The sequence below is a fragment of the Falco cherrug genome, chromosome 5 (genome assembly GCF_023634085.1).
Source record: "Falco cherrug isolate bFalChe1 chromosome 5, bFalChe1.pri, whole genome shotgun sequence".
Lineage (NCBI taxonomy): Eukaryota > Metazoa > Chordata > Aves > Falconiformes > Falconidae > Falco > Falco cherrug.
Genome location: NC_073701.1, coordinates 8,886,207 through 8,913,808, shown reverse-complemented (window position 1 = coordinate 8,913,808; position 27,602 = coordinate 8,886,207). Strand labels below are relative to the sequence as shown.

General features: G+C 49.8%; 2 protein-coding genes across 6 annotated transcripts; one reads left to right on the top strand and one right to left on the bottom strand.

Moving 5' to 3' along the window:
- Positions 1-536: 536 nt before the first annotated feature.
- On the top strand, positions 537-6,671 carry M6PR (mannose-6-phosphate receptor, cation dependent). 3 transcript variants are annotated; one of them, XM_055710618.1, is made up of 8 exons: positions 957-1,242; positions 1,655-1,776; positions 2,566-2,739; positions 2,944-3,116; positions 3,206-3,315; positions 3,522-3,652; positions 4,212-4,338; positions 4,924-6,671. In XM_055710618.1, the coding sequence occupies exons 2-8, from the start codon at positions 1,685-1,687 to the stop codon at positions 5,044-5,046; spliced, it is 930 nt and encodes a 309-aa protein (XP_055566593.1). In that variant the 5' UTR covers positions 957-1,242; positions 1,655-1,684; the 3' UTR covers positions 5,047-6,671. The 3 variants fall into 3 exon arrangements, with proteins under 3 accessions (XP_055566592.1, XP_055566593.1, XP_005446095.2); XM_055710617.1 differs by lacking the exon at positions 1,655-1,776 and having other exon boundaries at positions 537-1,242; XM_005446038.4 differs by lacking the exon at positions 957-1,242 and having other exon boundaries at positions 1,643-1,776.
- Positions 6,672-7,013: 342 nt separating this feature from the next.
- Positions 7,014-26,366, bottom strand: PHC1 (polyhomeotic homolog 1). 3 transcript variants are annotated; one of them, XM_055710614.1, is made up of 16 exons: positions 26,142-26,366; positions 25,292-25,415; positions 22,141-22,297; positions 21,419-21,529; positions 19,996-20,073; positions 19,101-19,250; positions 17,971-18,126; positions 16,363-16,861; positions 15,307-16,058; positions 12,950-13,097; positions 12,633-12,841; positions 11,916-12,030; positions 11,228-11,336; positions 10,393-10,543; positions 9,541-9,772; positions 7,014-9,217 (listed from the first exon to the last, which is right to left on the bottom strand). In XM_055710614.1, exons 3-16 carry the CDS (start codon positions 22,252-22,254, stop codon positions 9,063-9,065), a joined length of 2,979 nt encoding a protein of 992 aa, XP_055566589.1. In that variant the 5' UTR covers positions 22,255-22,297; positions 25,292-25,415; positions 26,142-26,366; the 3' UTR covers positions 7,014-9,062. The 3 variants fall into 3 exon arrangements, with proteins under 3 accessions (XP_055566589.1, XP_055566588.1, XP_055566590.1); XM_055710613.1 differs by lacking the exon at positions 25,292-25,415; XM_055710615.1 differs by lacking the exons at positions 7,014-9,217; positions 9,541-9,772; positions 10,393-10,543; positions 25,292-25,415 and adding an exon at positions 10,640-10,767.
- Positions 26,367-27,602: the final 1,236 nt, after the last annotated feature.

The following is a 27,602-nucleotide window of genomic DNA, read 5'->3' as shown; positions in this document are numbered from 1 at the left end:
AACTAAAGATGCAAGTGCCTCAGATCTCCGGCAAAGAATGTCCGTCCCTTCCAGTAACAGAGCCCTGGAAAGCAGACTCTCTTACCATCATGGTGGGGGCATGACTTAAGAAATAGGCCAGTCTCAAATCATTTATACCTTTATTAATCATAACCAAGACGCTCACGTTCACCAACCTAGTGCATAATCAGCTGGACTAGTGAATAATCAGAATTCCTCTGAGCGGCAAAACTTGCAGGAGGTGGAAGAGACACTTCCATTCCGAAGTGTAACAAAACAGCCGCGTCAGGCAGGGCCAAACCAGACGGACCAAGGCCCCAGAGCAGCGTTATGAACAGCGGGCTCCCTGGCCCGTGTAACCGTAAGTCACTCTGGAGGTACACGGGGGGCGCGGCAAAGCCCAGTGACAGCGGTGGCCTGCTGCCACCTTCAGCCGCGGGGCGAGGGGAAGGCCAGGCGAGCCTGGGGGGGTCTTCCACCTTTACTGAGGCGGTCACCCGCCTGCAGGTGACCCGACCCTGTGTGAGGGGCAGCGGTTCGGCCTCCAGGTGGAAAAGTCACGCAGCGCGTGCACGAAGCGCCTTTCGGCCCGGCCCGGCGGCGGCGGCGGCGCCTCAGGCGGGCGGGCGGGCGGAGGAGAGGCGGGGCGGGGGGTGGGGCGCGCTTCTCCGCCATTGGGCGAGCGGCTCCCGCCTCGAGCCGCGCTCCGGGCTCTCGGCCGGGGGGGGGGGGATCAGGCGGCGGGCGCTACGGGACGCCTGTCTGCTGGCCCTCGTCGTTCTATTGGAGAAGAGAGGGGAGGCGGGACCTTCACGCCTTTGCTCACCTGCCATTGGGTGAAGAAGAGGCAGGAGGCGGGCTCCGGAGCCGCTCCCTTTATAGGCTGGGGCGGGCTTTAGCAGCCGCCTCTTTGGATCGCCGCTCTTCATTCGCTGAGGAATCGCTAGTGGGCGGGGAAATCCCGGTGGCTCCCGGTCTCCCATTGGCAGAGGGCGCCAGTTCCGCCTCGCTCTTCCTGCTTCCGGTTCACGGGGCGGGCGAGGGGTGCCGGCCGGTGCCGCAGAGGAGGCCGGTGCCGTCCGGTGCTGTCCGCGCCTGCGGTCCCCGGGCCGCCCCGCCACCGCCGGGCACGCAGCATGTGATGCCCGTGAGCCCCGGATCGCTCTTCCATAGAAGCGGACGAACCTGTGCCCGTGCCCGTGCGCGGTGGGGGGAGGCCGGGCGGGGCGGTGGCGGCAGCAGGTGGGTGCGGCGGCGGCGAAGTGGGGGTGACGGGGGAGGTGGCGCTCCGGCGAGAAGCGGAGAGCGGGTGGCGGGGACGCGGCGTGGGACCGAGGCCCCCGGGGCCGCCGCGGGTGGGAAACCGGGCCCCGTCCCCGCGCTGGGCAGCGGCTCAGGCAGCGGCAGCCTTCCGCCGGGGCGGCGACCGGCCGAGGGGACGGTGAACAGAGTGGCCGCATCGCCTTTCGCTTCAGCGTGTCTGCGAGCGAAGGGTTTGGCAGGGAGCTGCCCGGAGCAGCTGTGGCTAGCGCTAGGGGCAGGGTTCTGCTTTTGGTCTTGTGAGAGACGAATCACGAGTTCTTGTGTCACAGGCTTCCTCGTTTCAGCGTTTTCTAACCTTGTCGTATTTGTATCTGACCTCCGTGGCCATCAGAGAGCTGGCTTGGCACTTGAAGCTGTCACGATGGACCCCGGGCGGGGGGGCGGTAATCGGTTCAGCAACACAGGCTGTTCCTCTAGCAGGCTCTGCCTAGCTGCAGCCAGGCAGACACTTAGGTAGTTGTGGGTCTGTTGGTTGCCGTCCACCAGCATCTAGAGCTTTACTGAAATCTGCAACGGGAGAAGCAGAAGGGAATCTGTTGTGCCACTGTGGTTGGCTGGTGCAGTCATTGAATGTTTCATATGTGCTTTCAGCATGAACCTGAAAGCCAAATCTTCTGGATTTTGTTATTACCTTCGTTACTGCCTCTTCGGCTGGATAGGACGTGTCAGTTTCCTCCTTCCCCTGTGGAAACAGAAGAAAACTGTTCTGTGAAGTTGCAGTTTAGCATTATTAAACACTTTAAGATTCTCAGCGAAAGTAGTACCAGAAAAATAACATAATTATGATTATTAAAGGCACTCGAAAAAACACTGCCTGACTAATCACAGTGGCTATTCCCTACAAGCTTTTCACACAAGAGCTGCAAAGAGGATTGATTAGTGGCCTGGTAAATAATTTTCTGCTGGCTGGCTTCTCAGTGCAATGCAATAACAAACAGTGGCTTGTAATTAAAACTTACTCCAGCATTCAGCCTGCTGGGCTCTGCTCTGATTGAATCGATGCTAATTAATGTGCTCAGCAGCAAAACTTTTAGTGGTCCTGAGGCAAAATTCAGAAAAGAATCCCAGATCATCCCAACGAATTGGCTTTGACTGTGCAAGAGATTCAGATTTAGTGACCTTGGGAACTGTGTTTTTGACTTCTTTTTCTAGTCAGGACTGAGGAAGTGGCCAATCATTGACTTGGTGACCCTGGAGTTAGTTTGCAGTTAACCCTCTGTGTTCTCTGTGGTGTGTGCCCAGGATGTCATCACCTTGCTGTACCTCTGCTGTGCTGATAGTCTTTGTGGCCTTTGCTGTCAGCGTGGGGGCTGAACAGTTGAAAGAGAGGAGCTGTGATGTGATTGGTGATGAAAGCAGTGAGTCGCAAACAGAAAAAGCCCTGCTGAAGAAGCTGGAGCCCCTGAGCCAAATGAGGTACTGTACAACACCTTGCAGGCCTTGGGGCCGCACAGCGCTACCCATGTGCCAAGGGGAGGGGAAGATCTGGGGCCAGACTGCAGAATGGGCTCCCCTGTTAGTAGGGGCTGTGACTGGCTTCCAGGTCTCAAGTGTCTGCTGCTCTGAGTCTTGTTCTCTGTAATCCTATGGGCTGTCTGTTCTGTCCTCTCCCTGCTGCAGGTTTAACGTGACTGTGGAGAAAGGGAAAACGGAAAACTATGTCTACAGTTTCAGGGTATGCAGGGAGGTCAACAGCACCTTGCACGATTTTGGTGGCTTGGTACAAACAGATAGACAGAATGGAAAGACCACAGTGATAGGAAGAATCAATGAAACCCAGGTCTTCAATGGAAGTAAGATTCCACTCAATGCTTTCTTGCTCAGCATCTGCCTTTTGCCTCCTGATCTGGATTTGCAGCCTGTATTGTTTCTCTCTTGGTAGGTGACTGGATCATGCTGATTTATAAAGGAGGTGATTCATATGGCAGGCACTGCAGTGGTGAAAAGAGAAGAGCTGTGATAATGATTTCTTGCAAGCGGGGTGTTACAGCGGTGAGTGACACGAGGTGGGAGAGGAGCAAAAGGCTGCCAGACAAACAGCTGTTTATAAGCAGAAGGGCTTTGAGGAGGCAGTAGGGGTTTCTCCTGTCCTTCAGTGTCTGTTGCCTAGCCGCACCAACAGTGATAAAACCATCTTCTGGTGAAGTTCAGCATTCCCGGGCATATTTTCACATGACTTAACTTTTCCCAAATTGCAGAGTTCATTCAGCATTATTTCAGAAGAGCGGGAAAAAGAACAGGACTGTTTCTACCTCTTTGAGATGGACAGCAGTGTGGCTTGTCCAGCGGAGGATTCCCACCTCAGTGTTGGCTCCATTCTACTGATCACGTGAGTCATTGAAAGAGCTGTTGGTGTCTGGGCCATAATCTCCAGTGTTACTTACTTAGAAACATAGCAAATGCTATACTAGAGTAAATAATTGTAGTATACCTATCCACAGCCGCTGTTAGATGTTACTATGTCTCTGAGCTTTTTGGACAAAAGCTCTTGCTCAAGGCATGATGCTGCAGAGCTGCTCTGTTCTCTGTAGACATCCTCCTTCATAGTTTACAGGCAAGTGCACTGAAGCATGGAAAACCTACAGTTTTAGGAAGTCACAACAGCTCTTTGCCAGAGCTGGGAATTCAGACCAGGAGTCTTGACTCATTTTCTGTGCTTGTGCTTAGAGGCATTGCTTCCTGTAATGCTGCTGAAAAGATTTATATTTATTTATATTAGCAGATCAATACTTTTTTGATTTTTGAAAAAGGGGATGTTTTCTGGTCTGGTCTCTGTTTATAGCTGTGTTCTTGAGTGATGCTCCGATATCAATTTAAGGCAGCTAGCTGCCTTGGGAGAGTTTGTCTGTAGGATTTCCTCAGCTTTGATTTTTAATTCTGCCCTCCAGGTTTGCTTCACTGATTGCAGTCTACATCATTGGTGGGTTCCTCTACCAGCGCCTTGTAGTGGGAGCAAAGGGCATGGAACAGTTTCCTCACTTTGCCTTCTGGCAAGATCTGGGCAATTTGGTGGCGGTGAGTGAAAATCCCTATATATCCCCAGCCTGGTCCATATGTCAGGACACATGAAAATGCCATCTGCCTTGTCTTCATGGATTAGGTCTCTTGGGTAGACTTACCACCAGGGTAGTGTATCCTGAGGCAGAAGAAGAGGTTATCAGTTTTATTTCTCGAGTACTCTTTTTGAATCCTTGCTGACACTGATTTCCTACTGATATCCTGCAACAGTTACATAACAGACTAGAACACGTGCTCGTTAGTAGTTAACACTTCCCATAGGAATGTTAAGCTGGGAACTCCAATATGTTTGACTCCCTGAAACCCCTCCTTGGTCATTGTAGCCAGTGCAATCTATCCTCCGTGCTTGTCTCAGCCTGATGTTGCTGCGTATTGTTGATCAGTATGTCCAGAGCTTTCAAGAGAGAGCAGTATGTTTTTATGTGTGCTTCTCATGCCAAGACAAGTTTTGGGGACCTGTCCCAGATAGCACAGGGATAGGCATAATCCCTGAGCAAAAGAGAAATCACAGAAGCTGCTTTGCTTTGGGTGCCAAGTCAGTTGCATACAGTCTGATTCCAGTGCGATGTCCTGTGCTTGCAGGATGGCTGTGACTTTGTCTGCCGATCTAAGCCTCGAAATGCACCAGCTGCATACCGTGGTGTGGGTGATGACCAGCTGGGTGAGGAGTCAGAAGAACGGGATGACCACTTGCTACCAATGTGATAGGCTTTCAACACTGAGTTCTTTTCTCCCCATCTCCCCAGTGCTTGTTTAGCTGGGTGCCTCCCAGACAGTTCTTCTCTCACTTCTGATTTTCTTTACACTATTTGCTTTTGCTGTCTCTGGTGCGTCAAGTCCCATGGATGCCTCTGGGTGTAAACAGCACTGGTCCCTGATGGCATGTCTTATGAATATAATGCTGGTTTAGGTTTTTTTAAATGCAGCAGAGGTGGGGGGGCAAAAATGCTGAGAGTGGAGTAGAAGACAGCAAGAAAGCAATTCAGCACTGAGCAGGTGGGAGACTAATCACTGAAAGGGGAAAAGGGCTATGGGTGGGTATGGAAAGGGGAAGGAAAAAGAGGCCATGGGTTAAAACAGCTGGGACTGTAGGAGAAATCTTTCGTGCTTTTACTTTTTTTTTTTTTTTTTTTTTCTCCTGCTAGGGTTTACAGGATCTGTAAGACACTGGAATTATTTTCCTTTGACTGCATTTTCAGCTTTTCTAGCTTTTGCACTCTTACGCACTGTTTCTGCCAGCACAACCTGCAGAGTGCTCTACACCAGGCTCCATGGGGCTGGAAGAGGCATTAGCACCTCTGCAGTCTTTTCCTAATGGCAGTATGTTGAAGAGTACACACCAGTTTCCTTCAACAAATGTAAAGGGATGCATGCCATCCTCTCAAGACTGGAGAGGGGTGATGCTAAAAAACTATAGGAGTTAAATACAGTCTTGCGACTTTTCAGTTCAGTCAAAATATTGTCTCTGTCTTCTCAATCACTGAGAAGCAAAAGGAAATGATGTGCTGCTAAGTAAAGGGAACATTTGCTGAAACTGAAACTGGCATCAAGGCAAAATGAGATGGGCAGCTGCCACTTGAGTTCTGTTACAAACCTCCCAAGGTGACTGCCCACATGGCTCAGTCACTGTCAGCATTGTGATTTTATGCTCTCCCCGTTGGCAGAGGGTTTTTCCGTGAAGCTACCAGAACTTATTTTTATAAAAAAGGAAGCCAAGGATTAAAAACTGCATAAGGGATTCTTGCCCTTAGATGGTCAGTTTTCATAAATATTAAGCATGGTGCAGACTAGTCTTAAGACACTTGCCCTGTGCAGATGGTATTTACATACTGCTACTGGCTGGGAGTGACAGACCTTCTCATGGGGCCCTGTCAAAAGCAGGTACAGCTGAGTTGTAAGACTTAATGGGAATGTTCAGGAACTTGGCACCTTGAGTAGTAATTGCTTTTTGAGGGGCTTATACTCTAAGGAATCCCATTCAGCCCTGTTGTAGACTGACAAGAGAAGTGTCCTCAGTCTTGAGGGCAGACTGTAAGCAAGCCACTACTGTTAGCAGCAGCATAAAGACAAGGTTTGTGTATTTTTAATACTGCCAAAGCAGTCTGAACAGTAACATTGAGGGAAAAGGGGTGGCCCTGCTTTGTTGCTGGGTTTAGAGTCAGCAAATAATTCCTGCTTTCTTTGACTTTTTGTTATGGTCTCAATCCTATAACATGGGAAAAAATAGGAAGTCACTAAGTCTGTTGTTACTGTTTTTCATGGTGGTGTTTAAGGTAATTTTTTTTTTTGTACAAAACAACTTTCAAAAATAAAATGACCAAAAAACCTGGTGAAGTGTTGTGCTGATGTAACAGGAGCTTTTTTTTGTGCCAGAGCATCAGATGAAGGGTCCTTAGTGTATGGTGCCTTATGCCTGAATTACTTCTGCCAGGAATGGATCTCTGTGTCAGTATGTGGGTTTTTTTGCTGCCACCTTGTATCACTCCACTTCCCTTAGGGCTTCAAAAATGAAGCTTTATTAGCTCAGGTAGCTACCGATAGGAAAAAATTCCTATACTCTATTTCTCTGCAACAATAAAAATCAAAATTAACTTTTTGATGAAGCTTGTACTTCTCAAACACTAGACTAATATTCAGCTTGGGGAAGGGAGGTTAAAAACCAGACTTGCAAAGCCTGAACAAGCATTTTTTTATTAAGAACATTGAACATGAAATGAAGAGTTGAAGCCTTCCTTTTTGACTGAAATAAAATCTGATCCTCAGAAGTACCTTGTAACCCAGGCAAGCTAGCTGCCTACCTACCCTGCCAAGGGTCAAAATAAACAGTTTTATCACACCCAGCCTGCTAAGGATACAATGGTTTAAGGGCAGTCCTCCTCTGCTGATTGCTGTTAAGAGAACCTCCCCCTTCCCTGCCCCCAGATTAAGACAAAATTGTGTTATCAGGGTACAAGCAGTGGCAGCTTCCTTCAGGCCTATTTTCATTCAAGCAGCATTCTCTCACAGGAACAAGGATGTCATTAAAGTGAGATTGAACAGTACAGTTAAGACTAGGAAGCTGCTGCCACATTTTATCCATCTTATAAGCACTTTCACTCCTCTTTTCCTAACAGGGGTCAATAAAGAGCCTATTCCAAAGATTTCTAATGTTTTCCTGTCTATGCTATTAGGCCTCTTCTCGTGCTACTACAGCTTTCCTGCAACAGTAGGAGCTTTCCACACAGAACAGTCTTATGTTTCACCCAAATATTCACATGAACCTTCTGAAAACAGAAAAGCTGAGACACGTAGTTTATAAAATCATCTTGCTTTCAGGTGTTTGGCTCTAGGGGGCACTTACCTCTTCATGCTTTGTCTAAGTTCATCAGTTTTTTTGCTTGTTTGTTTCTTTGAAGCACAGGTGCTCCTGGAAGAGAACTCTGCCCAGGTTTTCACCTTTGGCAGTCTGGTTACCAAATTTCAGAATACAGTGTTTGGTCCTTAAAAAAAACCCAAAACCTGGAGGGAGTGAAAGGGAGGGACAGAGCCTATCACAATTCTACCCCTTAGAAAGGAGAAGTAGCATTAAAGGAGTAGTATCCAGTTGTTGGAGGGTGTGGTTTCATTTGTTTGGGTTTTTTTTTTTTTAACTGAGGAAAGGAAATATCTGTTTTACAACATCAATTAAAAAAAAAAAAAAAAAAGAGCCTGAGGCAGGCAATACAGTCCTGCCAGCTTAAACTTTTGTTTCTTAAGCTCTCCTGAGGATAATGAAGACAGACACAAAAATAATACAAACTGATAAGAGAACACAAAAAAAACCCCAAACCCAAAACCCCAGACCTTTTTATGATGAGCCTTGGCGCTTCTGGAGACTGCTTTGGATCTGTAAATTATGCCCTAGCACAATGGGGAGGCAAACCTAGTGCTGCAGGGGTCCCTAAATGTAAGACAAACACCCCTCCCCCCTTCAGTTTTCCCATCACCTTGTCATAAGCATTCAGGATAAATCCTCCTCTGACTGGTTCAGAGAGGAGCATCTGGAGTGAATAGCTGCCACAACACTTGGTCTTCACTCTGCATCTCTACAGGAGATAGTAAAGCTAAGGCAGCTCCTATTGCCATGGGCCTTCAAGTTTGGTATGCATGCTGGAATGGCTATTAAACCCAGTTCATGAGCAGCCTAGGTATTTTAATATTATTTTTTTAAGAGTGGAACAGCAGCAGCCCCTTCTGCACAAATTCTTGTTTGTCCACCTCTGTTCACTTGGAATTTACTAGTTCCCATTCCTAAATACCCCAAGCACAGCTGTTCCCAATGTCCATGTGGGGCTGGCTCTTCCTATGCCTCAAGTGCTGGCACAGTGATATTCAAAACTAAGATCTAGCAGACCTGCTGTAGCAAAAAGGGGTGAGGGCAGTTCCCTTTCAGGAGTCTGCTAAGACAGAAAGAGGTCCCCGTCACATCTTTATGTGGTACACAGGACAGGCATATTCAAAACCAGGAAGAAGGAAGGTGTTTCAAGGCCCCAGGTGGGAGTTTTCCTCCCCCTTGTAGCACCATTAAGAGACCAAGACATGGGCTTGTGCATGGCAGTTTCAATCAGTTAAATTCCTTCTCATTCTTCTTGAATGCAAGACCACAGGGGACTGTCCCATTCTTCCCTACCCCAGCAGGATGCTCCAAAGCTGGCAGCTGCCCTGGGGTCAAAGCAAAAGTGAGACCTCTGGCTTCAGAGCTGTTAGGTCTCCTTGAGGACATTGATCTTGGCACAGATCTTGAGAGCTGGTCCCAGCTTGATGTTCATGGCACTCATGAGATGTTCCTCCTTCAGAAGCAACAGGGCCTGGCCATCAATTTCCTGTGACCGAAACTCCTCGGCAATCTCCTGGCACCCTGTGAAACCAAAAAGCACCAGCGCTGAGAAACAGACGTGCCCTGGGCACTGCCCTCATTTCCCACTCTTTGGGCCTCTGGCAGGTACAGAAAGCCAGCCAGGAATCCAACCAACCCCCTTCCCCGCTCTAATCCACAATCTGCCTGAGGACACAGGCTACTTGGGAAGTACAAGTCACCCATCTACTCCAATTCAGAAACATGTACAGAAGTACAATAAAAGCACTGGGCACCACTGACACCACTTTCTTTCCAGAAAGAGAGCCAACAAATTGCCCCATGCTGCTGGATCACAGGAGTGCAGGAGAGGATCTTAACTGCACCTTGCAGTGATGAGATGAACTCGTACACTTCCTCCACACTCCAACGACTGGGATTGCTGGACAGGAAGACTGGGTTGATACCATGTAGATCTGGGGTAGGTGGTGCCATACTAGAGTTTGCCAGGTCCCTCTCTCCATGACTGGCCCTTACTGACAGGGGTCCTGGAGATGTAGGGGACAAAGCTTCATCATAGCTGGAGTTATCAGAGCCTCGACTTGAGTCTTCCTGGCCCTACAAGCCCATAGAAAAGAAAGAAAAAAGGTGTTTTGTGAGAGACTCACAATTACTAGGGTACAAAACAATACATTAGGAACAGCAGAAGATATCCCAACAGTCTGGGATAACAATCCCAACAATTCTCATACTATTGGTCCAGGAGCTCCAGGACACAGGAGCTCCCTCATGCCAGAAAGGACAGACTTCACTCTCGCCTCCCTTCCTCTCCCTTCTCCCATCCTCCCCAGTCCATTCCTCTTCTTCACATCAGTGCTGAAGCTCATTCAGTTCTTCCATAATCTCAATCAAATCATTCAAGTGGAAGAATACTAATCTAATGGGAAAAGTGGATTGTTTTCTACCAAGGCTGTCAGCTGATCTCACTCACTGAAACCTCCGAGACACAGGCGGGAGCGAACACAGAGTGAACAGAACAAGTACAAATATGAATCCACTTTCTGCAGTTGATAAAACAGAACAGCTCACTCACTGTGCCTTGTGCACAAACTGTCAGTCAGTGTGCACTTGTCCCATCCTGTATGACTACATCCACTGTGAGGAAGTGGTACATCCAGCAGTGACAACTTTCACACTGACACCTGCCTTGCCGGAGGCAGAGTGCGCTGTGTCCTTACCCTGTGGCGCTTGCCCTGGATCTTTGTTCGAGCAATTTCAGAGCTGCTGCGCCGTGGTCCCCGTCGACGCACACGAACATAGTTAGCTTCCTGGAATTCCTTCATCTTCTTTCTCTGCAGCCGAAACTGATGGCTGCAGCTGACATTGTACCTCAAATAAGTAGAAGCAGAGCAGCAGTTAGGAAACAGCAACTACCTAAACCTACTGCTTCTCCTCGCTCTAGATTGGGATAAAACTCCTCTTTACCATCAAGTTCCGTTCCTCCTCCTCCTAAGACTTCCCCTTGGAAGGAACCAGTCCAGACTTCTGACACAAGCATTATTTGGACACCAGAGTCTTGATCTAACATCTGAAGGGTCAATTAAGTCATTCCCCTAAGGGAAAAAAGACCCATAACAAGCACTCTGCTATCAATAGGAGGCAGCAATGACTAGTCTAACTTCTCCCCAGATTTCTTCCCAGTGCTCCCTTGTGTCTTCATCTAGTACGGATGCAGCATGCAGCAGACAGCTGCCAGTATGCATTCGCTTAGTCAGTCAAATGTACATTTGACTGAAGAGAGGTTCTTTGGAGACCCAGAACTTCCCTCTTCCCACTTTATTTTCTAGCAAGTCAGAAACCCTGTTTACACTCAACACCACATCAACCTCTCCAGACCTAGAAGCATCCACAAGTCATATGTGTCTTTGTCACACACACACAATGAGTCATTGAGGATGTCTGTGGCCAGTGCATCCCATGGAAGGAAGATCAGATATACTGAAGTGTCATACACTACCCAGAGAAGGGGCACATGCCCAATTCTAGAGAATGTATAGACAGAAATTCTTTTACCTTTTAGCACAGGTCATGGAACAAAACCTCTTGGAGCCACGAAACTGGGTTGCTGGGGCATACTTCCCACAGTATTCACACTTCAGCAAGTTTGCCTTCTTATCAAGCTCTAGTGAGATACAGAGACACACACCAGTAGACGATCTGAACTGAAGCAGATCCCACACAATGATTCCCCATTCCACTATTGTTCTGAGCACACAGATTCCAAGCTCTACTCTCTACTGAATCCGCTAAGCAGTTAGCTTGGGGAAGAAGCTGGGGAAAGAGGCAGAAGCTCCACTAATTAGGACGCTAGGATACTGAACAGAGCAACTTATTTCTCCTTGTCAGTACTGTTTTGCTGAACAAGTGAAAAATAGCATATCCCTTATATCCTACAAGGTTGTGGGGGAAATCTCCACCATCACTGCGCACTGTTGTGTACACACATCCTTCACAGCGTTCAGAGTCATTAGAGACAAACACAGTTCAGATTCTTCTGCTTACTACTGACACAGGGTATGTTAGATCATATGAACAACAAAGTATTGTCTTCTGGCACTTAAAATCCTAGGTCCATTGCCTGAGTCTCTTAAGGAGTTAGCAGGAAGAGATACAAGTCCATAATGTATAAAGTTAGTAACACAGTATCAAAGAACAGAAACTTTCAGTAACACTAGCTAGGCCTCCTCCTGCTGAAACTCACCCATAGAAGCACTGTCCTCTCCCGGGGAATTGCTGGACAGGTTTTCACTCTGGCCTGAAGCAGCCTCTCCCTGCAGCGGTTTCTCAGATTCTTTCAGCAGCTGAGAACAACCCACCTGGACAGGAAGAGAAAGAACTGGGCCCATCAGTAAAGGATTCTCTGTGTCCAATGCACTCTGCAAGGTATACGCCACTCACACCTTATTACAACTCAGAAGAATCCCTCTGCTTACTACGGGAGAAGAGATGCTGAATGAAGTTATTACTCCTTCCTGACTCACAGACTTGGTGGTTCATTCAAAAATCACAAAGTACTATCTGCCTTGAATATCCTGCAATTCCATGTTAACTGCATTTCCCCTTATTTGCTTTAACTTCACTTGCTATCTGTTCAAAATGCATCTTGCCCTTGCTAAAAATCAGAGTGAAGAACCTTCTTACAATTCCTGCATAAATTATTGCTCTGGGGACTACTGGAGAAAACAGTTCCCATCACACTTGTTTTATTCCTTCCAACCCATTCTCGTTAATGCCACCACTTAATGCCTTGCTTCATGCATGACACCCCCCTCCTTTCCCTTCCTCTTCACTGTCTCTGTCTCAGGCTAAACATGCAGAGTTGGAATATGGGGAAAGAAACTCCCGTTCAAAGATGGAAGTCCACTATCTTCCCCAAGAGAGTGCTACACCTCCTTCTCCCACAGCAGCGAATCCCTACCGGAAAGGGCTCTGCTCCTTCCTGGATGACAAAGCCTTCAATGATGTGCGTGAGGATCTGGGGCTTGACGATGGCTTGTGGGGGTTTGGAGTCTCCCACCTGACGTGACACCATTGCCAGGTTTGGGGTGGGAGCAGAGGTGGGGGTGACTGATGCTCCTTCACTTGAGGTGGTATTTGGGGTTGCAATGGCAGCAGGATCAGATTTATCTGAAAAGTTAACAGCACAAGAGTCAGTTATCTTTGCTTGTCTACTTCAAATGGAATACAGGATCAGATCATTAGCACACAAAAGCAGAGTTCTCCTTTGTACCTCACCTCCAAGGCTGCTCTTCTCCTCCATGTTTTTGGGGCTGTCTGTCACAGGAGAGGACCTGGCAGGCAGGAGTGCAGTGACACCGGGCAACTCCTCCTTCTCCTCCTCTGACTCTGCCTTGCGTTTTACTGCTAAGGCCTGAGACTTGCTCTGTGTGAATAAAGAAAAACATATAAGCAGAGAGAGAAGCTCCAAAGCAAAGAACAAGACAGAACGAAGGCAAAAGGAAGATGCATCCTGCTCCATCATACTTCTTTTCCAGCCTGGTTCCTTTTCCTGGGGTTATCTTTAGCTCCCTCACAGTACTTACCTCTACTGAGGAACATTTTTGCCTTGCAGGGAGCAAAACTTGACTTCTACAATACAACTATGACTAGGATCTGGTGTCCCAATTCATGTTGACACATTGACATAATACCAAGACACCGTATAAACCTTAAGGGTTATTCCAAGAAGAAAGAAATGGAATGGCAGTCACCCAGCAAGCTTTTCCAAACAAGCTTTTGGCTAAATCAGATCAGTTTCAATGAAGGAGAGTCAAAAGAGTAGGGGACACATGTTGGATGAGAGAAGACTTGTGTGTCCCCCAGCCTAAAAGTCAGACAAATCCTGTGACACCTTCCTGAAGAAGTGGCCAGTTTAGAAACAGTCTCAGCAACTGTCTGAGGATACCTGAGCTGGCAAAGTACTGTTGTCCCAAGGAGTTAGACAAGCCCTAGCTGAACAATTCACAGCAGCATGGGTGAGGCCTGTGGAAAGTGAGCCATCTTTGTTTCCCCCTGCATAGCCTGTTGCTAGGGGACCCTCTGAGGCCTAGAGCCAGCGGCTGGTACCACATACCAAGGGGTCTCTGACCCAGAGGTATCCACACCTAGTGAGGAGAGGGGAGGTCAGTCTTCATGGCCCAGTCAGCCCTCGTCTCCTGAGAGAGACAGCAAAGAGGCCGGTTATTGTTTGTGTTGGGTTTGTGTGGCAAGGCTTTGGTAGCAGGGGGCTGCAGGAGTAAATTCTGTGAGAAGACACCAGAAGCTTCCCCCCACATCCAACAGAGCCAGTTCCAGCCAGCTCCAAGATAGACTTGCCGCTAGCCAAAGCTGAGCTCATCAGCAACAGTGGCAGCACCTCTAAGATAACATATAAGAAAGGGTAAAAAATACTGTGCAACAGCAGCTGGGAGAGAGAAGTGAGAACATGTGAGAGCAACAGCCCTGCAGACACCCAGGCCAGTGCAGAAGGAGGGGTCGGAGGTGCTCCAGATGCCAGAGCAGAGGTTCCCAGCAGCCCGTGGTGAAGCCCACAGTGCGGCAGGCTGTGCCCCTGCAGCCCATGGTGGTTAGCAATGGAGCAGATCCCCACCTGCAGCCCCTGGAGGACCCCACACCAGAACAGGTGGATATCCAAAGGAGGCTGTGACCTTGTAGGAAGCCCACACTGGATCAGGCTCCTGGCAGACCCTGTGGAAAGAGGAGCCCAAGGTTGGGGCAGGCTTGCTGGCAGGATTAGTGACCCTGTGGGGACCCACGCTGGAGCAATCTGTTCCTGAAGGACTCCACCCATGCAAGGGACCCATGCTGGAGCAGTATGTGAAGAACTGCAGCCCATGGGAAGGACAAATATTGAAGAAGTTTGTGAATGACTATTTCCATGGGAGGGATGCCACGCTACAGCAAGGGAAAAGCGTGAGGAGAAGGAGCGGCAGAAAGGAAATGTTATCAGCTGACCACAAGCCCAATTCCCCATCGTCCTGCAACACTCTCCCACTCAGGGAGAGGGAGTAGAAGAGTCAGGAGTGAAGCTGAGCCCATGAAGAAGCAAGGGAGGTGATTTTTAGATTTGTTCCTATTTCTTATTATCCTACTGTGATTGATAATAAATCAGTTTCCCTAATTTAGTTTTGTTCTGCCCGTGATGGTAAATGGGAAGTGATCTATCTCCCTGTCCTTATGTCTATCCATAAGCTCTTCAGTGTATTTTTCTCCCCTTGTCCTGTTAGGAAGGGGGAGAAATAGAGCAGCTTGGTGGTCACCTGGCAGTGGCTACAGTCAACCCACCACATTGTTAAATGCAGTATTTAGTATATGATGTGGACACCTACCCCATCTGGGGCAGGGTCTGAGTCTCACCTATTTATTGCATGCAAACATTTGAATGATAATGTGGAAGAGAAATGCTTGTAGTCGGTAACCCCAAGGGTTGGATTGGAATTAAGTGTTTTAGAGAGGAAAAAGGTCTCCACATCCCTCTACCCAAACCCCTTACCCATCCCATCCCACTGACCTGGGCCTGGACTGTGACTGGTGTCCTAGGAATGAACAAAGAGAATCCATATGCTATTCTCCTTCTCAATGGTATCACTTACTGGCAACTGGACAGACTGCATGTAGAGTGCTGCTGGCATCTGAGCCACAACTGGAGAGGAGACTGGGCTCTTCACCATGTGGGCTGTGCCTTGAACTTGTGCCAAATTCACCCCTGTGGTGAGAGGATGAGCTTCCTGTGAGGATGCCGGAGCTGAAGATGATGACGGGGAAGCAGCATGGGCTTGGGAAACAGGCTGGACCACGGCTGGCATTCCCCGAGATGTCGGCACTGCTGCAGCAATCTGAGCCAAACCCAGTGCTTGGGCTTGGCCTGAGCCCTGCTGCCGAGTACCCACCACCTGCACCGGGATGTGTGGTGGAGGCTGCTGCGTTGCTGACATTTTGGCAGGCCCAAGCTGAGGTGGTTTGATGGGGGTGACCAGAGATTTCGACTGAATTGGAACAGGTGACTTGGTGACTGGCTGGCAAGGACCGTCCTGCTGGAGCTGCACAGGTTGTGGCTGGGACTGCAACATGGGTTGCACCACAAGGGTCTGAGCCTGCTGCTGGTTTTGAGGTGGACCCTGCTGCTGTGGAGGCTGAGCTTGTTGCTGCTGTTGGGTCAGAGATGGCGCTTGCTGCTGTTGGGCCAGCTGAAGATGGGTGGCTGTGTGGAGGAGCTGGGACTGGCGATGCTGGAACTGCTGCTGGTGATGAATGGCGATCTGCTGCTGGATCACCACCTGCTTCTGCAGGTGGATCTGCTGCTGCTGCTGGATCAGCGAGTGCGGCTGGATCTGTGTATATGTGGCTATACAAACACAGCGGGGAAAAAAAGGAGAGCGCAAAAGTTAGCAACAGTGCAGCTGCGAACAACAAAAAGAAGGCTGGCAGTCACTGCACTGGTTTGAGTCGTTAAGCTCCAAAATGACCGCCAGCTTACTGGCAGAGGACATGAGGGACTAAATCAACTTCTGTTGCCAACAGAGAGATAATCCCTAGAGACAAGCCTCCCAGAGCCCAGAGGCCAGGAGGCCTGTTGGAAGACCTCTCAGCAAATGGCACTCTTGCAAAAGCCCAGTGGGCTCAAAGAGAAGGAACAGGTCTGCACTCACCTGAGCTGATCAATGTCTGGCTGGGTGCTGGCGTAGCGGTCCTGGTCAGGTTCATGCCCACTGTTTGCTGCCCACCGCTGTCCGTTTCACCCTTCTTTGTGGCTGCATTCTCTGTCTCCGTCTGGCTTCCCTGGCTGATGGTCACAGCCTGAGCAGCTGCTACCGGTAACGGCTGAACCACCCCCGTGCCTTTCCTTTGGCAACTGCCAGCAGCACCTGCCGAGGAGGTCTGGCTCAACGCGGCTGAGGTCTGGCTCCCACCACTTGCCACCACACCCCCGGTGACACCATTGCTGCCTGCTGCCCCCTGGCTCAAGTTGAGGGACTGGCCTGCGCTGGCGGAGGAGGCCTGAGCCACCGCCAAGGACTGGCCCGTGCTGGTGGCCTGCGGTAAGCCCGAAGCCTGGGAGCTTCCTGGCAGAGCTGCCTTCTGAGCAGAGCCTTGGAGCTGGGTGTTAGCGGCTGAGGTCTGCTGGCTCCTCACAGCCAGGTTCTGCACCTAGAAACACATACGCAAAACAGAATCCCTTTGCTTCATGTATGCTACTTGCTGGAATTTTGGCAGAGAACTCATAAGCAACATGCTTTACTGGGACGCAGGCTAAGCAGATGCTTCAAGTCTCATGTGGGGAGCTGGCTAACACTGCAGGGCAATGCTCAGGTGCAGCCCTCCCCAGGAAACACCGCCTGAACTCCTTCCTACCCCGCCTCTGATGGAAGTTAAAAATCTCGTGGCACTTTCTGGACAGCACATGAGGACACCACCATTCTCCGAGGCATGGGACAGCCTTCAGACCTGCCTGCCATGCCTTTGCACAGCAGTCCAGCATGGCTCTAAAAGCACTGAGATGCCCCTTTAAAGATCAGTCACTCCTTTTCAATTTTTGTGCCACCCGTCTCCTCCCCCCCTGTGCAGGGCTTTCCACTCAGCAGGCCCACAGATATACTTGTGGCCTGCAGCCCCTTCTGATTTCACCAGTTCCTCTGCACTTTGGTGCTGCCATCCTCTGTATTTACTCCTCCTCCAAATCCAGTGTTATCTTCAACTTTGATCAAGGCTGACTTTCCTACAAAGAAAGTGCCCCAGACAAAAATATGAAGTAGCTGGAAATCCCAAGAACGACTGGGATAGGAAAAGGAAAACAAGAAGCCATGGCAGCTCCCTGACCCGGAGAATTACTTGTAGATGAATGCAGGAGCTAAGACCTTGTGGCCTGTTCAGTCTATGGCATCTTTACAACAAACCAACTGGGTGAAGGAATACTACTGCTGGCAAAGACTCTTCATTGCAGAGTGACTGAAAATTGGACACAGAACCCAACAATTCTTTTTACACAAGGACAATTGAGAAACTGTGAAGATGTGATTGATCCAGCCTGTGGCTCACCCCAGAAGTTTTAAGCAGAAACGAATCCCATCTCTGGAGGTAAAAAGCAAACATGAAAAAAAAGTGGCAAGAGAGAACAGAATCTCCTGCCTACACACGGACACAGTTGGGGATAAAATAAGAGCTAATCTGCTATACAGGGACGGCTGGAGACAAAGACCAGAGTGTGGGGTGAGAGTGAGCAGGGGAAGGGGAGGACTCTGGGGAGGGGTGCCACTGACCTGGTCTGTGTCTGCATGGACCCCAGGAGACTGAGTGGGTGGTACCTCCTGCTGGACAGCGGCCACAGCCCCGTTGGGCATCAGGATGAGCTGGGAGGCAAGAGGCACATTGCGGCCCAAGGTCCGGTTTACCTGCAACAGGTTCCCCAGCTGTGGCTGTTGAGGGAGGATCAGGTGATGTGGAATGAAAGGAACGGAGGGGAAGAGAGAAAGAAAGATAGCGAACCACAAGAAAACAGATTACAAAGCAACACTGGGCCGCAATGTCACACATTGCAAAACCCCCAACCCTCCCTGCACTGCAACACTCAACATACCCCTCAGGAGCAGGAAACTCGGAACAGTTTCCTTATGGAAACAAGCACTCTTCATCAAACATGTGCCTGGGCCAACTATCAAAGACTGCCCAAGGCTGGCTAAAAGCCTGGGGTATCACTGAATTTTCAGATGTATATCTGGGAGTGGTTGAGAAACAGCGATAAAAGACATACATCCAAGACCAGGGTTACTTAAAAATAAAGGGATTACAATCTGTATCTAAAGTCAACTGAGACACAAAATATTTTTCAAGTAGGTAACCAAGCCCCAGACTGACAATATAGTCAAGACTAATGTTTTCTATTTAGCAGCACTTCAAAGCAATTAAAAGGATGACATATTTGTTCATGTTGACTTATGTTTCTAGACTTACTTGAATTCTGATTTACATCCCTAAGCTCAGCAGTGGTAGAAGAAAGTAATTTACCATATATCTGTTCCAGCATTGAACCAGAAGAGTAGTTTTATTTCTGTGAGCTATATTCAAGTCTAGGACATATTTTTCATATATACACTCTAGTGAGAAGTGCCATGGGATCTTTAACATCTATGCAGAGCAGAGACAAACACAGTTCCTAACAATCTCACATAAGCCACATAATACAAAGCTCATCTACCCTCAAAAAGCTTAGCACAGAGCCAAACTCGTAGGTTCAAGGACAGGAGCCTCCCCATCTGAATTTAAAATACAGTGCATCATCCTTAAAGCTAGAGTTAGACCAAATGTGTTGGTAATCCCAAGCAGTGAAACACTGGAACGGCTAGGCAGTGGGGTTCATGCTCAGGACACATTTTGCGTACACATCTCTTACCCGGAGATACATCTGGGCCTGTGACTGGTTTAGAGGCGGTGAGGTGGTATTCCCAAGCAGCACAGACTGCGTTAGGGTTGTGGCACTGGGGGAACTCACGCTCTGTGACCGACTGATCAGCTGAGCAGCTGATGTGGTGGCTAGGTTGATCTTAAAAAGAGAGAAAAGCCCAAAGTCACATATGAAGAGATGGAGGAAAGGAAATAAGTACACATTCACTTCCTGGGATCCAGCCAGAACAGACATTTTACAGTTTTTTTCCTGTACCCCACAGGGAACCAAGAAGAAAAAAAGTTCTTGTCTTAGAGGCTAAGCAATGTAAACTAGCCAAAGCCCTGGATGCTAACGTCATTTGTATGCTGAGCTTGAATATCACCGTTAGCATGCAACTGCAATAAAAGATCCAAAAGAAACACGTCATTTTCTCAAGTAAAGGAAAAAAGCCCACAAAGTAATCTCTACCCTACCAACTCCTCTCTGAACAAATCCCAGTTCCTGAATACTACAAAACTGACTTCCTCTCGTTCAACCAAATACTACTCTGCCCAAGAAGAAAAAAGCATTCCCTTTCAGGCTGCTCACGACTCCTTCTTAGAAGTCCTGATGCTTTTCTAGTCCGTGACAACATAGCCCCAAAGCGTCAGCAAAGAGAGATCAGTGTCTACCTTTCCAGCTAAGAGGCCTCTCCCTCTCAGAAACCTCCTCTGGTCTCCTCAACCCCCACCAATAATGATAGCACCCCAAATCCTCAAAGTTGTCTGCATCTTGTGGGTTCCCAGCATTCTTAGAAGCTGTGTTTCCCTGGCTGACTGCCTTCCTAAAAGACAAAGAGGAAAAAGAAGAACGGGAAGAGGTGGGAAGGAGGCTTTGACGTGTGAGGGAGCAGTTAACTTACAGAGGCCTGAGTGGTGGTGGTCTGTTGCGGGGTGCTGGTGTTGGGGGAGCTGGCTTGTCTACTGGCTGCAATCGTAGCCTGCAAGAGAGATTGACAGAGAAATGAGTTACTTGGAACAAACTTTTCAATCCAGCCCAAATATTTAGCTTTGTCACAGCACCTAGTCCTATCACCATCTTCTCCCATTCCCAAGAACAGGGGCACGATCTAGCCACTACAGATCTCTGCCATGCCCTACAAATCAGTTGCAGCAACTCAGCAAGGCATCTCCTCTTCCCCAAGCAGTTCAGTCCTGTACGCTACCTGAGGCAGTGGACAACAGACCCTTACCGTGCATGACCCCCAGTCCTTCCACACGTGGGTACACACCCCACTGTTGCCCCAGCTTGACATGCTACACACGGCAACCCTCATGCTGCAATCCACCGTTAACACCCAGACGTTCCCCACAGTATTAGCAATTTGCTGGGCTATTTCAGCAGTTTAGCATCAATGCAATGACACTAAAAAAAAATATCCAAGTAACAAATTTCAGATTACAGTACATACAGTTCATGGAGCAATGTAAATATTGTTAGATTAATTTTTTTCCCCCTTCTATGATCCCACAGGAATTCCATTCTATGACTTCAGTTAGTTTTATAACTAAGATGTGTGTGAAACTGGTGAGAGGATTCCATTCCCTCTATGCTGTAAAACTGCAGGTAGGGATTTTGAGAACTTAATCCTGAACTAACAGCCAAGGAAATACTCCAACAGCTAGCGATGGAGATATTGTTACACAGAAAGAACTGTATTCACATGGCGCATAATCCATCTTCAACTGGTGATAAAGTCTGGTAGGTGAGCAAAGTTGCTAAAGAAAACAAAAAATCACTCAATTATGCATCATAAAATATCTCAATTTGTATAAACATATCTCAGCTGAAGAAACACTCTACTGGCTGGACAAGGTTTATCCCAGATCCCTCTTGCTAGTAACTGGTAAAGAAAGCATGTGCTACTAAGTTTCAAGACAGAACATTCAGAGGATACCTCCTGAAAGTTCACACACAGAAGACCATGTTTATTCTCTGAGAAGTAACAATTCAGGGTTCACTTTAGTAGTTTTTAAACACTACTCCATCCACTGCTGATTTAACCACCCATCTTTTATTTAAAGAAGGTGCAAGCACTAAAGTGCAAGTTTCCTGATGGGGATGCCAAATTCTATCTTCCCCTGCTCTGTATCTGAAAACCAGATATATCCTTCCATCAGGCTTCCAGTTTACTAGCTGTATTAGCTTTAAACGTGTTTAGGGACTCATTGTCTCACTACAGATCAGGATGACCTCAGTGCACAAGCCACTTTATAAAGAGAGAATCTCTGGATCTTCCCTAGAGAGCAATCCAATTTGTCTCCTTCTGCCCCTTGGCAACTCACCTGCTGGACAGCAGCCAGGCTGTGAAGCTGTGCACTGTTAAGCTGCTGCTGCAGCATAAACTGATGAAAGTACTGGGCTGCATTGGGCTGTCTCTGGAGCGCCTGCAGGGCCTAGAGAAAGAGGAAAACCAACAGTCAAAAATAGCGTGCCCTTGAAATGCGATTAGAGAAAGCAATGAAGGAATAAATAACAGCCATGAGACCATCCCTAGACCCCATGAAAAAAGCAAAGTCACTAGATTAGCACATCAAAATATGTAGTACAGCTACAAAGTTGGTAACACACTAAATCACATGTGTATTCCACGACAGCAGGAAGCACACTTGCCAGACTTTAATAAACTCCAGGAATTTGGGGATTTGTGCTCAAGCAGGTAGACAAGTGTTCCAGTATAGTATGTATATGGAGGATATATATTTTATAGAGGAACTGGGATGATAAACTGAATGACTTGCTCTAGAACAGCAGGCTAAAATCAATCTGTTGGATCATGATATGGATTAATTCTAAGAGGCTGGACACTGCACACTTACAAAACACGAAGCACAGTATCGAGCTACAGGAACTAAACATCAGGCCTAGCACAAGAATTTCTGAATCTGAATAACTGACACTCCTTCAACCATGGTCCCACCTTGACACGACAACTCAAAAGAAATGCAAAAGGGCCCACCAACTTCTACTGATGCACATGCCATCCCAGAAGATAACCATGTCTCACCTGCACTGCCTGTCGCTCATAGAGAGACATCTGCGATATCTGAGGACGGGTGCTTCCTCCAGAACTGGAGCTCCCACTGGTGGAGCTGGAGTTCTGCTCACTTTCGGTCTCCATGGTGACAGGATCCCAGGAGCTCAGGCTGAGACAGACTCCAGATCTACATCGAGAGAAGTGGGAACTAAGTCAGGCTAGAGAAAGAACCAAACTGTACTTCACAGCATTACACAGCTTTTTTTACTGGAATATCCCAGTACCAGGCTCCACACACAGCTTTGCAACATCACAGGGGGCCAGGGATGCCAGGGTTCTGAAATCACCCAGAAATTACACTCATGGTTCAAATCTTTTATTACCAGTCAGAAATGTAATGCACACATTCTCATGTTTTTATTGCCATGCTACAGTTGGAATCTACAGCATCCTGAACTCCTTTAGAAGGCAGCAGAGTGAAGGAGCAGCTGCAGCTCATTCAATCATTTGGTTACAAACCTGATCACCTCTCCTTCAAGGGAGGCTAGTGAACTGAGGCAAATCGCGCTGTGCTTCCAGCCTCCCACTGCACTTTGGCAACTTCTGATCCTCTCCTCCTCCAGTCCCACAAGAGGTATAATTATCCCACAACTCTGCTGCCCTAGTGCAGATATACCAGCTTGGCCCTTCTCCCAGTTTAGCCCCCAGCCCTAGACCATTTCTTTCTTTCTCTGATCACGTGGACTTTCCAGCTACTTCTCATTCCCCACAGACCGTAACTTGGAACATTAAGAGTGGAAGCTGGTATCTGTGCTGGCAAGTTGCTTTCAGGAGGACCAGAGTCAGAAGCAGAGTGAATGAAGGGTTCACTGGCAACACTTGTGAGGGGAAAGCTGCTAAAGAGGTTACACAGAGCTAGAGAGATCTTCCAGCAGCAGAAGGATGAGTTGCAGTGAATCACAGAACTGAAAAAGGACTGAAGAAGGCTTTCATCAGCCAAGAGGAGGAGAAGCGAGACTGAAGAGAGTGCTTAGCAGAAGAGTAACACATTGGGATGATCAGGGAGTTTCCTGCAACAAGAAACACAAGCTACACAGGGAGTAACAGTAGGAGGGGTTAGAGTCAGAAAAGGGAAAGCGCAAAAGTGATTATTCAACAGAATTCCACTGAAAAAATTTTGACTTTTTAGAAGGCTATCATTCTACGGAAGATAAAAAAAAAAAGCTTCTGATAGCCTGTTTGTTTTCCAAAACACCAGCTGGCTCCCCTACAATATATCCAAGAGACCTCTAAATTAGCTTCCAGGATCCCACAGCATCAGCACAGTCCCTGTGGCAAGACCTTTTCAAATCCAGGCATTTCAAGCTTCACAGCCTTCACCAAACGCAACTTTTTCCAGATGCACAAACAAACAGACCAGTGCAGCAGAAAAGGAGCTGCAACAATAGTCTTGACCAGACAACTTTTTCAATTGTGGAAAGGTGTTAAGGGCAGCAGACAAATTCAAAGCGGGGCAACAGCATTAGCACTGCAGAGGATGGCTGGCTAAATCAGGGAATTGCTGCTCCAAACCTGTGCCTCAAAATCTGGAAAAATCTACAATTGACAAACAGATAGCTGCTGCTCCATGCATCTTTACCTCTGCCCTCAAGTCCTGCCCAAGTATCTCCCTGCTAATCCAACGCTGGCTTCCCACACTGCTTCAGCAGTGGCAGTCAGGAATTGTGCCCTGCCATCATCTTCTCCTCAACTGAGACAGTCCCCCTCCTCCTAACCGGCCACTGCAGCTAGAAATGGTTGGTCAATAAGCCTATCTAGACTATAAAAGCTCTGGAGAAGACAATTGCCTTAAAGATCTTCTCCAGGGGGCAGCACCATAAAAAGTAAATTAAGCCTGAAAATAAATGAATAGAGAAGGGAGAGAATACAGACTTTTAGAAAGAAAGAAACTGTGGCAGATAAATTAAGTACTTTGAACAGGGTTAAAATGCAAATCAGAGTGAAACTACACACATTACACCAAGTCACCAAGTTATCTAGTAGCTCAGCTACCATTAGGAGACAATTTCTGTTCCCTTAGCCACCCTCAACCTCCCTGCGCAGGTTACTTGCAGCCTTTACGTTTCTGGTGCTCACTAGATCAACTCATTCACTGTCCAGAAAAGCTGTCCTAAACATCAGTTCCTGCCAGATCAGTGAGTTGAATTAGCTCACTTGTGACGCCGCAAGTGCCAGCGAGAGAAAAAAAGGCAACTAATGTTTAGCTTGGCTGTAGCACACATCCTTACCCTGCACAGCTGCACCAGAAGGAGAAACCTGGCTTCTGACTTGGTGCTCTGCTCCACCAACTGTGTTCCCTCAGTAAACGGCACCATTGATTCTTAAGATTTCCAGCATTTTTGAGAGCTCCACATCGATCTAGATCATCTTAAAACCAGGCCCTAGCACAAACAGAATCCTACTGAGATGCCTCTGGGATGAGAAGCATAAAAAATTTTTGGTCTCTGTGTAGGCAGAAGGCCTTTTGGGGGTGTGGATAGAGAAGCAGTCTCCCTTTGCAGAAGGACGGTAAGAATTTTAAGTCGCTCACAGCAAGCAGGGTTATCCAGCAAAACCATTTCCAAACACAAAAGTGAAAAGGCACAGTATTTCCCCAGGCAAGTTCATCTAAGGATGCGGCTCCATGTTAGTGTAATCCAATCCAAACACAGGCTATTCCCACACAAAATAGCACGGATTACACCCTCTCCTCTCCTGCAAGCACATCTTCCAGCACCCTCCTCTTGCAAAAACCTAGCGATCACTGTGCTATCAGATCGCTTGACTCAGCTAGCGGCTCCACGAGACGGATAACCTACTAAAAATTATTAAACGTGGGTTTTCCAAATAGACTGAGTTAACCAGCTCACCTTGCAAAGGTAAGGAGTAGTTCCCAAGAAAACAAACAAGACCAACGAAATTACTGGAAATTAACCTTTAGAGCTGAACCCCTAAAAGCCAGTCAGCGAAGGATACAAAGGCCTATTAACGCCATGGCAGGAATGACAGCACTGCAGAGAGGACGGGAAGGAGAAGGGAGAAAACGAGCTCCCGGAGCAGCACAAGCATCAGCACGCGGGCCAGGCCGGAGCCTCAGCACACAGCAGGAGCACCACAGGTGGCTCGTCCACAAGTTCCTGACCTTCCCCGAGCACAAGAGCTGCAGAGCCAGGCCAGGCATCCACTCCGGTCACGGAGCACCGGGCAGGAGCCAGCGAAGTTTTACTCCTTCGCCCCATCCATTCCTGCCGGCACGTGACGGCAGCCTGCGGAACGTTATCGAACCTTACAACCGAGTTTCTCGAGGGTGAAGCGCCACACGTAAGATTCGCACAGGTTTGCCCACAGCTTGTGGGGAGGAAAATGAGCAGCCAGGGCTGCGGCACACCCCCTGCCCCGTTACTATAGCTCCCCACAGCCCGGTTTCCCAGCCACGCCAGCAGAGGCGTGAAGCTGCCGGGACACCCGAACTCTGCCACGGGATGCTCCGGGACCAGCAGCAGGCGCGACCCCCCGGCCCGCCCCCCCCACCCCGCCGTGCTCGCCCTTCCCCGCCGAGCGCCTGGCCCGGCCGGCGGGGCCGCAGCCGCCCGGGGCGGGCGGGGGTGCAGCGCGGCGGCAGCCCCCCCAGGCCGCCGGCAACTCCGGCAGCAAAGTTAAGGCGGCTGCGAGCATGCAGGCGCCCGACCCGCCCGCAACACGTACGTACCGGGCGGGCAGCCCCGCCGCGGCGGGAGGCGGGGACCCGCCGCAGGATGCCCCGGGGGAGCTGGGGAAAGGCGCGTGTCTGACGCCCGGCCACCGGCGGGGGGAGCGGCGGCTGCCCGGGAGGCGCGAGCGGGGCTGCGGCGGGGGAGTTGTTCCCGGCCGCTGCTCCCGGGGCCGGGCCGGGCAGACAATGGCTGCTCCGCCGCCGCTGTCAACTTCCAGCCCGCCCCGGCCCCGGGGAACTCTCCCCGCCGCGGCCGCCCGCGCCCCGGGCCCGGCCTCACCTGCAGCCGCCGCAGCAGCGGCACGGCACGGCGCTGCCCCGCTCCACTCCGCTCCGCTCCCGCACCGGCGACGGCGCCCCCCGCCCCGCCGGGAGCCCCCGCGCCCGCCCGAGGGACCCGCGCTGCCGGCGTTACCGGAGCCCCTCGGGCCGCCGCCGCCGCCGCCTGACACGCCCCCCGCGCGCGGGCAGCCAGGCCGGGCCCCGGCCGGGCGGGGCGGGGCGGGGCGGGGCGGGGCGGTGCCGGGGGCCCCGTTGTTGGGGAGGGCGGGGCCGGGGGCGTTACCTGGCGGAGGCTCCCGGCGGGCCCGGCCGCGGCCTGGCGGGGCAGCCCCGGGGGGGGCCGGGCGTGGGGCGGCGGAGGCGGGGCCACACGCTCGCGCCGCGCCCCGGCCGGGTCCCCCTCCCCCGTTGTGATTTTTTTATTTTTCTTTTTTTTTTTTTTTTTTTTTTTTTAAATCTTGGCCCCTGGGGCTCCCCGCCGCTCCGTCACTTCCTCCCTCGAGGCGCTTCCGGGCACGTGACCCCCTTCCCCGGGCGCCGCTTGCCGTTGCCCTGGTGACGGCGGCCGGGGCCTGGCGGGAACGGCGGGGCCTCGCCTGGGGACGGGGCTGTCGGGGCCCGGCCCGCTCACCCACCCGGCCCCGCCGGGGAGGGGGGCTCGGTCGCGGGCTCCTGCGGGGGAAGGGGACCGAGGCTCCCGGATGAGCTCCGCAGCCCGGCCGCGCAGCAGGCGCAGAGCGCGGCTCGCCGTTCAGCGCCCATGTCCTCCGTGCTGGGACACCCTTTGCGATCGGTGCTTCTGGCGACGGGTTAACCTTGCTAGACATGAGTGGGCTTGCGTAGGTTGTGAAATGCCTGTCTTGGTACCTGGAACAAGCTTTGATGAACAAACGGGACCCAGCGGTAGGAACGGTGCCTGAGGGGGCGCTGGCCAGGTCACATAGAGCACATGGGGAGGTGCACAGTGGAAACCCCCACAAACAGGGTGAAGACACCACGGTGCCAGAGCTTGCTGGCAACTTTTAGAAGAGAAGCTGCGCGGTGCAGGCACTGGGGCCTCGCTTCCCTTGATTACTCTCAAAGCACATCAGTTCTGTCAGTTGCCTGGCTTAGGGTAAGAGCAGTCGATTAAGATAAACTTGGTCATTTTTAACAATGACGTTGTAGTAGTCAGCATGACCATTTCTAAGAAAACACGAAATGCCCTGTCGGTTCGGAGCAGTGGTTCATCTTCATGAGAGCTGGTGAGTTTCCTTTAAGGATGGCAGCTCATGCACCAGGGATAGGTGGGAAGAAGTGAAAGACAGGCAGAAACAAATCGTGCTCCATCTGTATGTACGTGGTGCAGAAGCTCAAGCACCGCTGAGGCTATGAGCATCATAAATGCTCCTGCAAATGACATATTTGAGCTTTGTGTTGCAAGAACATTGCATCTGGCTTAGTAATGGAAGTGCTGAAC